At 42.6% G+C, this 16,144-nt stretch overlaps 1 protein-coding gene and 1 non-coding gene across 2 annotated transcripts in view; one reads left to right on the top strand and one right to left on the bottom strand.

Moving 5' to 3' along the window:
* Positions 1 to 16,144, top strand: part of LOC124612973 (bestrophin-4) — a 566,407-nt gene that overhangs the window by 488,875 nt on the left and 61,388 nt on the right. The window contains exons 6-7 of the mRNA XM_047141502.1: positions 12,635 to 12,754; positions 14,672 to 14,779. Of these exons, the coding sequence (XP_046997458.1) occupies positions 12,635 to 12,754; positions 14,672 to 14,779 (228 nt within the window). The remainder of the gene's footprint in view (positions 1 to 12,634; positions 12,755 to 14,671; positions 14,780 to 16,144) is intronic.
* Positions 1,655 to 1,728, bottom strand: Trnas-cga. Its single transcript has one exon. It is a non-coding gene; the product is annotated as a tRNA-Ser (tRNA).

Below are 16,144 nucleotides of genomic sequence, written 5' to 3'. Positions count from 1 at the left end.
GGGCAACGGAAAACCACGATGGCTGCGACAAGTGAAACATCAGCGAACTTGGCGCGGGTTAATGTATGGTGCGGCATTATCGGAGGAAGGATAATTCGCCCCCATTTTATCGATAGCAATCTAAATGGTGCAATGTATGCTGATTTCCTACGTAATGTTCTACTGATGTTACTACAAGATGTTTCAGTGCATCACAGAATGGCGAAGTACTTCCAACATGGTGGATGTCCAGCACATAGCTCGCGTGCGGTTGAAGCGGAATTGAATAGCATATTTCATGACAGGCGGATTGGTCGTCGAAGCACCATACCATGGCCCGCACGTTCACCGGATCTGACGTCCCCGGATTTCTTTCTTTGGGGGAAAAAAATGGTTCAAATGGCTCTGAGCACTATGGGACTCAACATCTGAGGTCATAAGTCCCCTAGAACTTAGAACTACTTAAACCTAACTAACCTAAGGACATCACACACACCCATGCCCGAGGCAGGATTCGAACCTGCGACCGTAGCAGTCCCGCGGTTCCGGACTGCAGCGCCAGAACCGCACGGCCACCGCGGCCGGCCTTTGGGGAAAGTTGAAGGATATTTTCTATCGTGATCCACCGACAACGCCTGACAACATGCGTCACCGCATTGTCAATGCATGTGCGAACAATACGGAAGGCGAACTACTCGCTATTGAGAGGAATGTCGTTACACGTATTGCCAAATGCATTGAGGTTGACGGACATCATTTTGAGCATTTATTGTATTAATATGGTATTTACAGGTAATCACGCTGTAACAGCATGCGTTCTCAGAAATGATAAGTTCACAAAGGTACAAGTATCACATTGGAACAACCGGAATAAAATGTTCAAACGTACCTACGCTCTGTATTTTAATTTAAAAAACCTACCTGTTACCAACTGTTCGTCTAAAATTGTGTGCCATATGTTTGTGACTATTACAGCGCCATCTATCACAAAGCGAAAAAAGTGGTCCAACTAAAACATTCATATTTCTTTACGTACTACACGAATATGTAATAAAAAATTGGGGTTCCTATTTTTAAAAAAACGCAGTTGATATCCGTTTGACCTATGGCAGCGCCATCTAGCGCCCCAACCATAGCGCTATCTGGTTTCCCCCTTCAAGCTAGACAAATTTCGTTCTTTGTAGATTTTTTGTTTGACGTTTATTTCGTGAGATATTTGGCCCGGTCGCGATCAATGGACCACCCTGTATAGTCACCACAGGTATCCCTTTCATCGATCACTAAGTGCAACAAATAAGTAATTTCACGTCACCTCTTGAGCGGTAGATAAAGAAGTTGTCTTTTGTACAGGCATGTATTGGTGCTGACGTATCATCATCAGTGGGTTATTTTATTTATTTCCATGTTGGGTTTCAACTCTCATCTTACCTGGGCTTGGCTTGACGAATCAGATTAGGTCTTTCTCTGTGCAGTACGCCAGTTTCACTTTAATGTTAAGCAAATGCAGACACACAATAGTGTGAAACACTTTCTGTTTAGTCTCGTTTCACATACTTTATTATAACAGTACGACCTACAGTTCGAGTTATAAGCCCATTTTTCAGTACAAAACTAATGCCATATATGTGAACCAAGCAAAGATAAACATGAAACTTCCTAGCAGATTAAAACTGTGTGCACCGGCCGAGACTCGAACTCGGGACCTTTGCCTTTCGCGGGCAAGTGCTCTACCATCTGAGCTACCGAAGCACGTCTCACGCCCGGTCCTCACAGCTTTACTTCTGCCAGTATCTCGTCTCCTACCTTCCAAACTTTACAGAAGCTCTCCTGCGAAGATAAACATGTCAGCATCATAATCTTTCGATTCTTCACTCAAACTATAAAAGTTCTTACTTTTGACACAGTCAAATATGGATTTACAAAATTCATTAGGACAGCGATTATAATACTTATGACTAAACATACATTGGAGTAGAGCTATGGACAGGAAAGGGAATTTATTTTATTATTTTGGTGTAGTTTGCGTTTCCTAAGTACAACTTCAATTAGGACAAGCATCATTTTAAAGGCAAAGGGTTTCTCTGTGATGTTCTAAGTCCCATGGATATTAGGTAGAGGTTCTTCAGTTCAACGGTAAGCAACCAGGCATCATGAAAACTGGGACTTATAAATTCATCTGCCAAGAATGTTGTCCTTGCTACAGTGGACAGGCTGGGGGGCCAATCTGTGCTAGGCTCAAGGAACATCATAGAAGCTGGAGATTAATGAAGCCAGATTCATCCTCTGCCGAACATTGCTTGAACGTAAACCACAAATACATATCAGACGTAGACGTCGCACACAGAGAGGGAGAGGGTGTAAATCTCATTCGTTTAGAAGCGTTAGAAATTAAGGGACAGATTAGTATATCCCCACTTTTATTACTGAATGAGCTAACTCAGTTCAATTATTCACCCCTTTTGGACAATGTTACAACCTCTACATGGGAGAAGACCCTTAGTGTTTTCATAGATAACTAGATAATGACAAAAAACTCCCAATGCTGTGTTTAGCTCTAGTCCAATGTATGTTTAGTCATAATAACTGTAAACGCTGTCCTAATAATCTTTGTAAATCCATATGTAGCTGTGTCAAAATTGTCAGTAGAGAAACTTTTACAATGTAAGTCAAGAATCAATAGATTAAGAAATTGACATATTTATCTTTACATGGTTCTCATCTTTGGGATTAGTGGTGTGCAAGAAAATGGGTTTATAACCCGAAACCTAGGACTCACAGTAACGAGTTTTCAACTGTTTCTACCCTATGGGAGAAAAAAAATGAGCACTGCCACCATTAGAAAGGTTGGATTAAGGGACCAGTAGTTACTTTTCCAAAGGAATCACCGTGGTATTCGCCTAAAGGTTTTTGGCAAACCAAATGGGACTTAAATCTCTGTTACAGAACGCTATTTAAACTACCTCTCGATAAGTTCAAAATGGCTCTGAGCACTATGCGACATAACTTCTGAGGTCATCAGTCGCCTAGAACTTAGAACTAATTAAACCTAACTAACCTAAGGACATCACACACATCCATGCCCGAGGCAGGATTCGAACCTGCGACCGTAGCCTCTCGATAAGTGCCCAATGCGTATTTACTGCGCCAGTTCGCTACAATTTCGCGTAAACTAGGCAGAATTTCCTAAGCAGACAACTATATTCTTGTAAAAGTTGCCGTTTTGTTCTGATTTTGATCCTAGCCTGCTCTCCTTATCACCACCAACCCGACCTTCAATTCACTCCCCTCCCTAATTCCTCTTTCCATCACTTTGGCTCCTATCGATCCCGTACGTGCTGGTGAAGATTTCCTCCCGTTCTCAAAGAAATCTTCACCAGCGATGTGCAGAAAGTATAGTTGCATTGAAAGCCCCCATTCACACCCCCTACCACTTTACGATTTCACCTTCATATAATCATCCTGATTCATATTTGGAGTGATGATACTTAGGACTATCTTCACTATATTTGCTAACGTGAAAGCTACTAGCTAAGGAAGTTCCACCCGCCATGTAAAATTGTTACTGCATTCAAAATCTTTGTGGTCGTTCACCGTGGCTCATTGTTGTTCATTCAAACGTATTTACATTTTATGCATCCGCAAGAAATATGATGCTTACACGTGCATCTCACAGAAGTAACGCTAAAATTTTGACAATTTTCATTTACAATTTGGAAAGTATTCTTATCTCCAGGGAACAGCAGTAACTGAAAAACACTGTCACGTACCGTATGAAATTTTATAGAAACATGAATATAATGTAGGAAAATACTTGCAACTTACACAGATTTTCATAAGTTTAGGAAGAAAACAAAAACGTAAAGAGGAAGGAGACAGGAGCAGAGGGTTTCTTCCCAAAGGAGTCCTGTGCTCAACGCACATAGCCCCTCCCACCAAGTGCCCGCATATTTTCTTAAACTTCCGTCTTCTGTGTGGACGCTTTCGCGTAATATGTGGCCTTGGAGTTCCATTCTAAATTCCTGTTCCGTGAACGGTAAGAAGACCAAACACTAACCTCGCTACGTGCCTCGACTCTAAACTGTCGAAGCCTGTCCTCGCTAAATGTAATAGCGCGTCACTAGCGTGAAAGGCCCCGTCATGAACTTACGTAATCTTCGCCAAAATATGTATGTCAGTATTTACATTCCTCTGTGATCTTTCTTTTTGAGTTTCAACAGACTGCTGCTGAAATGAGAACTTTATCTATTAGTAGTTATTAGCGTAGACTTGGCCTTCATTTTGTTTATTTCTGCTGTTACAGCACTGGGTTCGAGTTGGGAGAAGTGTAGTTAAAAATCGATATTTTATATTCATGATTTCTCTACCCAACTTCGTATACCAAATTTCTATTATATTAATTTCTACATTTAACTGTCAAAACTTTGAAAGTAGTCTTACGCCAACAGTTCGCTCAGTTTTATACCATACATAAGTAACTTACACTGATTATCTAAAACATTGTGACTATTGTGAGATTCGATTCTGCGTGCCATGGACTCGTCAAGTCCATGATAGGTTTCAGGAGAGTGGCGCCAGATGCCTACGCCCAAGTCACGCAAGTTTCGTAAATTAGGGGTCAGTCGTTTGTGGGTGCTGCATTGGCGCCCTTTAGCGTATCAGATGTACTCCATCTCAGACACGATCATGAATCCACTATCACGTTCGTCAAACAAGTGTGGTACGATTCTGGCCTTGTGACACGAAAAGGAATTAAGATAGAAGTTGCCATCACCGTTAGGGTAAACATCAAACATGAAGGGATGTGAATGGTCTGCAAAAATGTTTACATAGTCCACAGCTGTCACTGTGGCTTCGAAGATCCGCAGAAGCCCATCTGAGTGTACGCCGTAGCATAATACTGCACCCATCGATTTGCGTCCATTGCACACTGTTTCGAGCAGCCGTTCTCCTTGCTGACGGCGTATCTGGACCCGACCATCGACCTGGTGTATCTAGAAACGTGATTATCCGACGAGGCGACAGGTTTCCATTGACCCACGGTCTAATCTCGATAGTCACATGCCCGCTGCAATCGTACTGGACGATGCTGTTGGGTCAACGCGGGAACATCTAAGGGTTACCGTGGCGGACTTCCTTTTGCTCTGCGTAGTGCAGCAACTCGACTTGGCATGGACTCAACAAGTCGTTGGAAATGCCCTGTAGGAATATTGAGCCATGTTGCCTCAATAGATGCCCATAATTGCGAAAGTGTTTCCAGTGTAGGATTTTGTGCACGACCTAATACCCCGATTATGTCCCATAAATGTTCTATGGGATTGATATCGGGCGATCTGATTGGCCAAACCCTTCGCTCTCGCTGTCCACAGTCTTCAAAGCAATAGCGAACATTTTCATCCATAAAAGTCCCATCGTCGTTCGGGAATATGTAGCCCGTGACTGGCTGCAGATAGTCTTCCAAGTAGCCGAACATAACAATTTCTAGTCAGTGATAGGTTCAGTTGGACTAGAGGACTCAGTCCGTTCCATGTAAGCACACCCTACACCATTATGGAGCCACTACCAGCTTGCTCAGTGCCCTGTTGACAACTTGGGTCCATGGCTTCGTGGGGTCTGTGCCACAGTCGAACTCACCTTCAACTCTTACCATCTATAATTGGGACTCATCTGATCAGACTACGATTTTCAAGTCGTCTAGGGTCCAGCTGATACGGTCGCGTTCCCAAGAGAGGTGCTGCACGCGATTTCGTGCTGTTAGCAAAGGCAATCGCGTCGTTCGTCTCCTGCAATAGCCCATTAACACCAAAAAATGTTCAAATGTGTGTGAAATCTTATGGGACATAACTGCTAAGGTCATCAGTCCCTAAGCTTACACACTACTTAACCTAAATTATCCTAAGGACAAACACACACACCCATGCCCGAGGGAGGACTCGAACCTCCGCCGGGATCAGCCGCACAGCCCCTTAGACGGCTCGGCTAATCCCGCGCGGCATTAACACCAAATTTCGTCGCACTATCCTAACAGATACGTTCGTCGTACGTCCCACGTTGATTTCTGCGGTTACTTTACGCTGTGTTTCTTGTCTGTTAGCACTGACAACTACGCAACCGCCGCTGCTGTCGGTCGTTAAGTGAAGGCCGTCGGCTACTGCCTTGTCTGTGGTAAGAGAGATTGCCTGAAATTTGGGTTGCTCGGCACACTCTTGACACTGTAGATCTCGGAGTATTGAATTCCTTAATGATTTCCGATACTGAATGTCCCAAGCGTTTAGATACAATAACTATTCCGCGTTGAAAGTCTCTTAATTCCCGTCATCGGGCCATAATTGCGTCGGCAACGGGTTCAGAGGAATAGAGTTGAGTCCAAATGACAGCTCCACCAACGCACCCCCCCCCCCTTTTTATATCTTGTGTACGCGATACTACTGCCATCTTTGTATGTGCATATCGCTACCCAATGGCTGTTTTTACCTCAGTAGATGTGCATCGAACTTTCTGATGTGGAACCTTTGTGTTTGCACCAGCAGTGTACTCTGCCGTCAGATCTGCCACGGATCGCCGCCTATCCTGTTTTACAGAGGGGCAGGTCTCGGACATCCACGAGGTCCAGTACCCTGTCGCCTATTCGTGGTTTCGCCATTTTCGAACACCTTCTAAAGACCGTCAAAACAGTGGCGTTCGAACAGCAGACCAGACCAGCTTCGCCGTTTCCGAACACCTCGTATCCAGACGCCGGACCATGGCCCATACCAGGCTGACCCATGGTTTTCTTTTGCGTGATGAGCCACCGCCACTTTGTGCTTGTGGAGCCTTCCAGTCAGTAGCCCACATTTTGGTTGAATGCCCCCTTCTTTTGGCTCTGCGTGCTAAGTACAGACTCCCCCGCACTTTACCTTTGATTTTGGCTGACGATTCCCGGATGGTCGACCTGGTTCTCGGTTTCCTCCGGGAAAGTGGTTTTTATTCTCAGTTTTAAAGTTTTTACTCTCACTGTGGTGTTGGGGCAGGGCGGTGAGCGTTGGGGTATCTCCCACTGTAAGCTGTGTTTGGAGATTCCCGACGGCCCTCCCTGGCCGCGATCCTCTTTTCTTCCCCCTTTTACTCTGTTTTTATCACTTTTTAGGATTGGTTAGTCTCCTTTTCCCATATGCACTTCTACATTCTAGCGGTTGCACGCTTTTAAGTCGCAGCTGGTCTTGCCTCTACTGCTTCAGAGGTGGGATATTTCCTGCCTCTAGCATAGCGTTGGGGTCGCTCTCTTGCTGACTTACCTCATTTTGTTTTTACCATTGACGACATGACTGCACTTTTACGTTTTTTAGCCTTTTCTCTTTTATCGTTCTGACTTCTCTGAGATGTCTCACTATCTGAATGGACCACATCTGGAACAATGGACTGATGACCTTGCTGTTTGGTCTCTTTAACCCCAATCAATCAACCAACCAACCAACCAACCGGACCATGGCAGCCTGCCCTTTTCCGAAGTCGCGTATGTCACTGGGTTCCCCGTTTGCGGCCATTATCGTCGCTAGAATGATTTCCCATTCGTCTCTGCTTGGTTTATATGCTTTTCTTATCGCATCACGTGTCCGTGTTCAGAGCGCCACCAGGCGACATTCCATCTCGTGATGGGCAGAGGTCACATTTTTTTGACTCATCAGTGTAAGCTAGAATGAAACGATTTCTCTGACAAGTCACTTGAAACTGATTAATCACTATCCAACATTTTATGTCTGCTCGTAGCTATTTAATACAGGGGAAAATATTCGCTAGCGTGGGGTGTACGGAGGTTTTGCTTTGTGTACCCCGCGCTAAACATCGCCCTTTCATTAGGATTTTACGACGCATTCGTGATCAGAAGACATGGGGCTTCAGAGTCAACACAGCACAACATTGTAGACTTTAACTGTTACAGACGTTAGCTGTTTCCGCGCTCAGTTTCGTACACCGCTGAGCTTTCAGGAGGAAGAGCACGAAAACTGTCACACCCTGCCGAAAACTGGAGTAAACAAAAAGTTGATCTGCAGACAATACAGGACCTCCTACTGTGCTTCGCTTGAGGTTTCCGACCCTGCATCACACGCGCATAATTGTGTTTATGATTACATATAAGGTACAGTCAAATGCAAGAGAGACAGATGGAAAAAAGTAAATAAACTGTTTATTATTTCAAAGCAATCACCAAAACTGTTCATTCACTTATCGCACTGTGAGAAAAGACGGTCAACGCCTGCATGGAAAAAATGTTTGTACTTGCCTGCTGAAACATGATTGTGCCCAACGCGTGCATCTCTTCGTTCGAAAAAAAATCGACGGCCACGAATGTATTTCTTCCTTCAGGGACCTAAAAATTTAGAAATCGTGGTGAGACAGTTCGGAACTGTATGGAGGACGTGTAAGGGCTTCCCAGCAAAACTTCTGGATCGTTCTCGAAACAACCGTGCTACCATGTGCGTCGGCTATTTATCATAAAAGTATTAACAGCTGAGCCGATTACTTCTGAAATAAAAGGCGGTGGTTTACTTACTTTTCTCCATTTGACTCGTTTTTATTTGACTGCGTGTATTATCGGTCCGAGGGGAGGAAAGAAAGCATGGAAGAAGCGGAGAAATAATGCTTACATTTTAACGTTCCGTTTATGTCATTAGAGGTTGGTGAAATTTGTAGAAGACGAGACAGGAATTAGTTAGTTAAAGAAGCATCCCTGCATTCGTGGAAGAGACTAAGGAAATCGGTCCTCTCGAATTAGACGTTAGTGCCTTAGCCAGAATCCGTGATTGTCCTTTCACGTGACGACCCCTGAACTTTAGACGATACATGTATAGTTTAGTCACTTATCGAACTTCTCTTCCTGAACCTTCCTGACAGATCAAATCTGTGTCCAGGATCGGCACGACCCGTCCTCCACCTTGTACGGATGTCCATACTTGGAGTCCAAGGCACATCTTTATTTTTCTTTACCGGAATTGGTGGTAATTGTTCCTACAGCATCGTGAGACTTCTGGAACCCGTATTTAAATGCACAGCTAGAGTCACAGTATAAAAATTTGCCATGACTTTCTTTTCTACTCACCCGCGATTAAAAAACTTTACTCAATGGTAGACATGAGGACATCTAAGAATGAAAAGTACAATTTGTTTTGTAAGGAACCGACGACAGATCCGGTCGTAATATCACCTACTTCAGACAGGTTCATTGGGACTCTTCCCTTCTTTACAATGTATTGTCCAACGTTTTTCTGCATGTTCTTTTCTACAAAAGTGCATTCGTTTCTTCCGTCCTTGTGCATAAACCATCTGTTAGTGCAGTAGTTGATGGGATGCTGAAATAGGACTCAGCCTTCACGATGTCCTGTGCATCGTATCCGTACATTACAGTAACCTACTAACAGTGATTTCCATGTAGTTCCCGCAGCCGAAGGATACAGCTGCATTGTTTGCGGAGGTTCTCCGTCGAGCCTCTAGCTAGCCTCTCTCAATGGCATATCCTTGCACATATTTGCCTTATGCAGATTTCGCCCTCACTCCGTCTTCAAGCGTATAATAGTAATTTGCCGACAATGTCTAGCCTAAGAGAACAAATCTGAATTACTCAAACGAAAGTTTGTGAAGGAAAAAAGAAAAGAACGCGACAGGTACTCAGGAGAAGTACAAGAGCACTATTTAACTGTTCTCTAGTTCTTGTGTGAACGTTTATTCATTTGTTCATGAGTAGATACGGCTACGTTATCCTGCGACGAGCACTGCTAACGATACATTAAACAGTGTCGAGGTCTTTCATGAACTGTTTCCAGTTCAACGAATGTTTTATGCGATTACTGTTGTGCAGAATGATATTAGTCTTCACAGTAACGAAAATGGTCAGTGGTACTTTTACCTGACAAATAATTGGCAACTAATTTTCTGTTATGTCATTATGAAACTCTTTGTACCTAGTAGCTAGGAAAACATGGATGGATATCACACGTAACCTTATTAAGGGCAACCCTCTGACATTTGCATAGAGTACGAAGCTGCAGAAATGATATTTACTAAGAATATTGCACTGTTACAACAAGAATTTAACTATCAACAAGCTGACGGAATTTGAAAAAATAACGATCTTCATAATTCCCGAGTGGATAGAACACCACCACTCTATTCGACGAGTCGTTCTGAATGCCAGTGGAGAGCACAAAACACCCCCCTCCCTCCCCCCACCCTCTTCACCGACTCGTTCGACCCCTTTCCTTTGTTTCACGTTAGCCTATCGCACATCACGCAGCTGTTTTATTTTCAATTTTCAATAGTGGTGTGTGTGTGTGTGTGTGTGTGTGTGTGTGTGTGTGTGTATGTGTGTGTGTGTGTGTGAGTTCACAGACGTGAGCTAAATGTCCTGTTTATCAAAAAACTACATTCGACAAATGACTAGAGGTCTGTACGGATAAAGCTGATGCTATCCTCACTTGCAACAAATCCACAAGTGGATTACGTGCCACCTAAGGTCCTTGATCTGGATTTGCATTTGGAAGTATCAGAATATTGTAAACCATTTTCGCTTGCTCACTGTGACGAAGCTCCAACGGCAGGCTTGCACTTGCTTTAATTTTTTTCGTCTACTGAAATGAGATTCCGAAATTTATTATTTGCTGATTACGAAACAAGAGACAGTTCATGACTGCGTTTTAATACAGCATAGTCTGTCATATTATTGATACGTTTATTAAGCTACAAGAAGACTGAACACCTGTTAGATGATCATTTTGACTTTAGGAAAGCTAAAGGCACTGGAGAGGATGTTCTGACATAGTGTTGTTAACGGTAAGAAGACGTAAGAGAAATCAAGACTCGTTCATAGGATTTGTCGACTTAGGAAAATTGTTAGGCAGTGTAAAATGGTGCAAGGCTTTCGAAATTCTCAGAAAAATGGGAGTAAGCTACAGGGAAAGACGGGTAATATACAATATGTACAAGTACCAAGAAGGAAAAACAAGAATGGCAGACCAAGAACGAAATTCTCGAAATAGAATGGGTATAAGACAGAAATCTAATCTTTCGTCCGCTACTGTTAAACCAATACAGCCAGAAAGCAATGACGGAAATAAAAGAGAGATTCAGGAGTGGGTTTAAAATTCAGCGTGAAAGGAAATCAATGAAAAGATTCACTGATGACATTGCTGTATTCATGAAAGTGAGGAACTATTACAGGACCTTTTAATGGAATGAACAGTCTAATGAGCGCACACTTTAGATTGATAATAAAACAAAGAAAAGCACTGAGGAATACCAGAAATTACATTAGATCAAGTTAACACCAAAATTGGGGTCCACGAAGTGAAGGAAGTCTACTGCTACCTCGGAAGAAAGATAACACATGACGGATGAAACAAGAACAACATAAAACGCGTACTAGCACAGGAAAGAGGGCATCCAGGGGCAAAAGATATCTTCTAGTACCATATATTGGGCTTACTCGTAATTTGAGGACGGTACTTCTGAGAATGTGTGTATGGAGCACAGCATTGTATGGAATTGTGTCGTGGATGGTGGGAAACCGGAAATGAAGACACTAGAAGCATTTACTATGTGGAGCTATACAAGGATATTGAATATTAAGTGAACTGATAAGACAATACATGAGTCCTCCGCAGAATCGGCGAGAAGTGGAACATCTGGAAAACGTCGACAAGAAGAAGGGTCAGTATGACAGGACATGTCTTAGGGCTTCAAGGAATAATCTCCGTGGTAGTTAAGGAAGCTGTCAGGGTAAAAAGTGCAGGGTGAGACAGAGACTGGAATACATCCAACAAGTGATTGACGTCGGATGCAAGTGCAATTCTGAGATGAAGGTGTTGGCACAGGAAAGGACTTTCGCGGTGCACCACATCAAAGCAGTAAGAAGACTGAGGATCCAAGAAAAAAGTTAAGACTTCCTCACGTAATTTGTAAGATTTCCGCAGCACTGAGAAACCAAACGCAGTAGTGTTAAAAACTGTCTTCATTCCTTGCTTGCTGTTCATTGTTGGTAATGCAGTTCGTTTATCAAACGTACTATAATTTATCATAATGTAAAATTATTGTAACATTCTATACTGTTTAATGTAATAAATGTTGCAATGAGCACTTGCAAATATAAAGTATGTACAAAAGAATAATAGATTTACAAACACTGTTTATGTATTTGACATACAAATAGGCGAAAATCGCAAGATTGAAGTGTCCTTAAATTTTTAACATCAAATTAGTGTTGCAGATACCCGCATGCACACATGGATATCAACATGGCCACAGGCTTTTTCCGCAAAGCAACTATTACTGCGGATTTCCCCAGTTATTGTATCCACATACACATCTAACCAAATATGATACCTCGAGAAACTTTGGTGATTGTAACCTTTCTGAGTGTGCATGCCCACAGTTTGATGAGGATGGAATGATGATGCAGTAGTGACATTGATGGCGAGGGGGTCGTGGTGATGAAGATAGTGGTACTGATGAGGACAAAGATGTGATGATGATTCATATGATGATGATTTGGGTGATGACTCAGATAATGATGATGGTGGTGGTGAAGATGGTGATGGCGGTGGTGAAGATTTTAATGATGGTCGTTATTTGTATGATGGTGATGCTCATTTGGCTTGAGTTTATTATTGTTATTATTATTATGTTGCAGGTGGTGACGTTGTCGGTGTACACGTACTTCATGTCAGCGCTGATGGGGCGGCAGTTCGTGGGCAATGAGGAATCGGCGAGCGGGCTCGACATGTACGTCCCTTTCTTCACTGTGCTCCAGGTGAGCGGTCCCTCCCACGAGTGTGGAGATTCTGATGCTCGTGGTTCGTGCGTACGTACCGCCATCGTCGAAAAATCTAACAATCACTTCTATGTCGCAGTCAGAATGGAAGACTAGTGCCTAGATGGATCGTAAATACTCAGATTACTCCAAATAAGAACTGGTTTAACACCGTAGCCGTTCCAGTACTGGCTACTTTAAACAGTATATACATTCAGTACATAAATGCTATTTGTTTTGTCACTTATTTAGTGGGGAGCGCCAGATCAGTCCGGTTGACAAGGTTGTCAATTGTACAGCCTTGTCAAGATTTACGACATGATCCGGAAGTGTGTAAAAAAATTCGTCCAAGGACTATCTTAACAAGAAATAGAACACTGCATCAGCACATTACAAATTTCAATTTACGTATACAGTTGTACCTATTAAAGAAGGTGTTACACGTGTCGTCATTGCATTTGAATGCAATATGCACTCACCATTTTAGAGGTGATTCAAACATCCACACGCCGCACTGTGTACATTCCCTAATGCTCGCGCGTTACGTGATCCCTGCGACAGGGTAAGAAGAAGACTTTTATCGTCGTTTTTGCTCGTCGATGCTTGTAATACTTATATAAATAAACAAATTTGTGCTTCTGTTACCGTATGCTTTCGCCCATGTCAGTTTTCGGTATTAATTAGGATACAAAATTTGTGTATAATGTCATGCTTGGACGTACCTGATATATTCATGGAATCGACTCAGTCGAAGTAAACTCCCCATGTAAGACCCACTCTCGCTACATTTTTGTGAGCTCTTACTCCATGTTGTAGCTTATCAGTCAACTAGATAGTAGCATCAAATGTAGTCACAGACATTAACTGGTTTCACTTTGTCACCAACTGCACATGACAAATATTGCGTTCGATTGAAATAGTTTTCTTGATCACATTACGATACTTCATTAATACGTCACGACACGTAACAGAATTTTGACAGTGGAAAATCTATTACAGTATTTACTGACTTATGCCGACAAAAACACGTTAACCAATCGGGATACACACAGTTCCCTTCGAGCAAAATTTGTGTATACCTGTCGAGAAAGATTATTTGTTTGTTATAAGTCACAGAAAGGTGCCACTTATCAGTTCTGTGCTTTCGTTACCTCAAGGTTGAGCACTGTCTCTTAGGATCTCCTTACCGAATGAATATCATTGCATTAACTGCATTATGTTCACGGAAAAGCCGTAAACTGCGGGCATTCATGGAACATTTTTGAAGAAAGGTGCGTTTTTATGTATACCGTTTATAAATTTTCAAAATCGCAACAATTTCGTTTGGTAGAGAATAAAGCAAACAGATTAAATAAACTGCTAGTAATAAAGTATAAGCTACTAAGACATAGCCACAGTGGAAACATTCGCACAGTGGCTGCTTATGTTTTCTTTCTTGTTAAGGAAAAATTGGGTTAGTTAAGGTCACACTTTGCATAAAATACGGTGCGGTTTAAGCCAATTCCTCTGCAGTTGTAACGGCAATGGGGCTGAAACTAGCTCGAAATAACTTAACCGTTGTTATGACTGTTTCAGTTTTATAAAAATGCTAATAGTTTTAAAGAAGTAACTGCGGAAAGGCTTTTAAATAAGCTTACAGTTTACAACTTGACTCCATTGAATACTGAGGATGGTAAGAAAATCTAAAGAAACCTATTAGAAATTAGAATAAAGATGAAAAAATGCAGTGTTAAATTCAGTCATTCTACAGAAAATCGCGGTGAGGTACAAGAGGAAATCGAACAGATTGGTTTGAGGAAAACCAAACCTCCTGGGAATGTTATTTCTGTGCAGCCTTGTTTTGCATTACCCTTAGCTTATCAAAGACAAATATTCGACAGAATAGACCCACATTTGAACACTGACCTTCGCTTGCAGTTCTGCTTCTACATCGGATGGCTGAAGGTCGCGGAGGTGCTCATCAATCCGTTCGGTGAGGACGACGACGACATCGAGCTTAATTGGCTCATCGACAGGCACATCAAGGTGAGTCAGCTCCACGTTTAGTGTGTACTTCATCTTCAACATAGTTTTGAAGGCGCCACGGGTTGGCTGACCCTCCCGATTCCTTTCCTCTGGTTTGACGTTATTTTCCTTCTGTGTTGTCTTTTGGAATGGAGATCGTCTTGACAGACTGATCTGTAGCGTAGCCAGAGTTCTGGGTGAGGTTGAAAGGTGACAATTTAGTTGTGGGATGGAGAGGCCAACACAGGTGGTGTAATGACAATTGCTATAATAAGTGTTTTACTGTATCCAAACTAGATTTTGATGAGTAGTTTATGTTCACTCGTTTGACGACGTAAGGATCGAAACATTAGGTTGGTGCTTAAGTTAATAGTGTTTTCGATTTGTATGTTGTTATTCCGGTTGATATGGGTTTATTTATCGAGTCTCATTTTTTTATTTCTAGTTCACTGTTGCTATTTGAGTTTCCGTATTGTCATTTCGTCATTTGGAGTACTCAATGGAGCTGAGGACGCTAGAAAATGGAGAGCCAATTTGAGAAATCGAAACATTTCCGACATATTCTTCTGTTTGAGTGCAACATAGGGTCGACAGCACCAGAGGCAGGCAGAAACAATTGCGCAATGTATGCGGATAATACTGTTGGATAGAGCACGGTAAGAAATTGGGTTTCCCGTTTTAAGGAGCATCGTTTCGATATTAGTGACTCATCACTTTCAAGAAGACCTTCGTGGTTTGATGAAGATTGCTTAAAAGCATTAATCCACAATGATGCACCTCAGTGTACTCGAGAACTGACAAATGTGATGAATTGTGATCACCCCACTACCGCGCAACATTTGCATGCAATGGGGAAGGTTAAAAAATCGGATGTAAGGGTACTGCATACTCTAAGCCAAATTCACAAAAATCAGGGGATGGCCATATGTACATCTCTGCTTGCTCGTCGTCAAAAATGGTTCAAATGGCTCTGAGCACTATGGAACTTAACTTCTGAGGTCATCAGTCCCCTAGAACTTAGAATTACTTAAACCTAACTAACCTAAGGACACCACACATAATCCATGCCCGAGGCAGGATTAGAACCTGCGACCGTAGCGGTCGCGCGGTTCCAGACTGAAGCGCCTAGAACCGCACGGCTACACAGACCGGCCGTCATCAATTGTCTCGTGACCAACACCGACCATTCCTACCCTGTATCGTTATTGGTGACGAAATATGGTGTGTCCGTGCTAAAAAAAGAAAGGAATGGTTTAGTGCAAGCAGATCAGCAACTCGGCGTACAAAGACCTGCGCGCATCCACAAAAGATTTTATGGAACTGGTGGGACAGTGACTGCTTGGTACCTAAGAATTGCTTCCCCGACGTGCAACCATCACTGTTGAC

Source organism: Schistocerca americana, chromosome 4 (assembly GCF_021461395.2).
Source record: "Schistocerca americana isolate TAMUIC-IGC-003095 chromosome 4, iqSchAmer2.1, whole genome shotgun sequence".
NCBI lineage: Eukaryota > Metazoa > Arthropoda > Insecta > Orthoptera > Acrididae > Schistocerca > Schistocerca americana.
The sequence above is the reverse complement of the archived record's forward strand: the minus strand, read 5'-3'. Positions and strand labels throughout refer to the sequence as shown.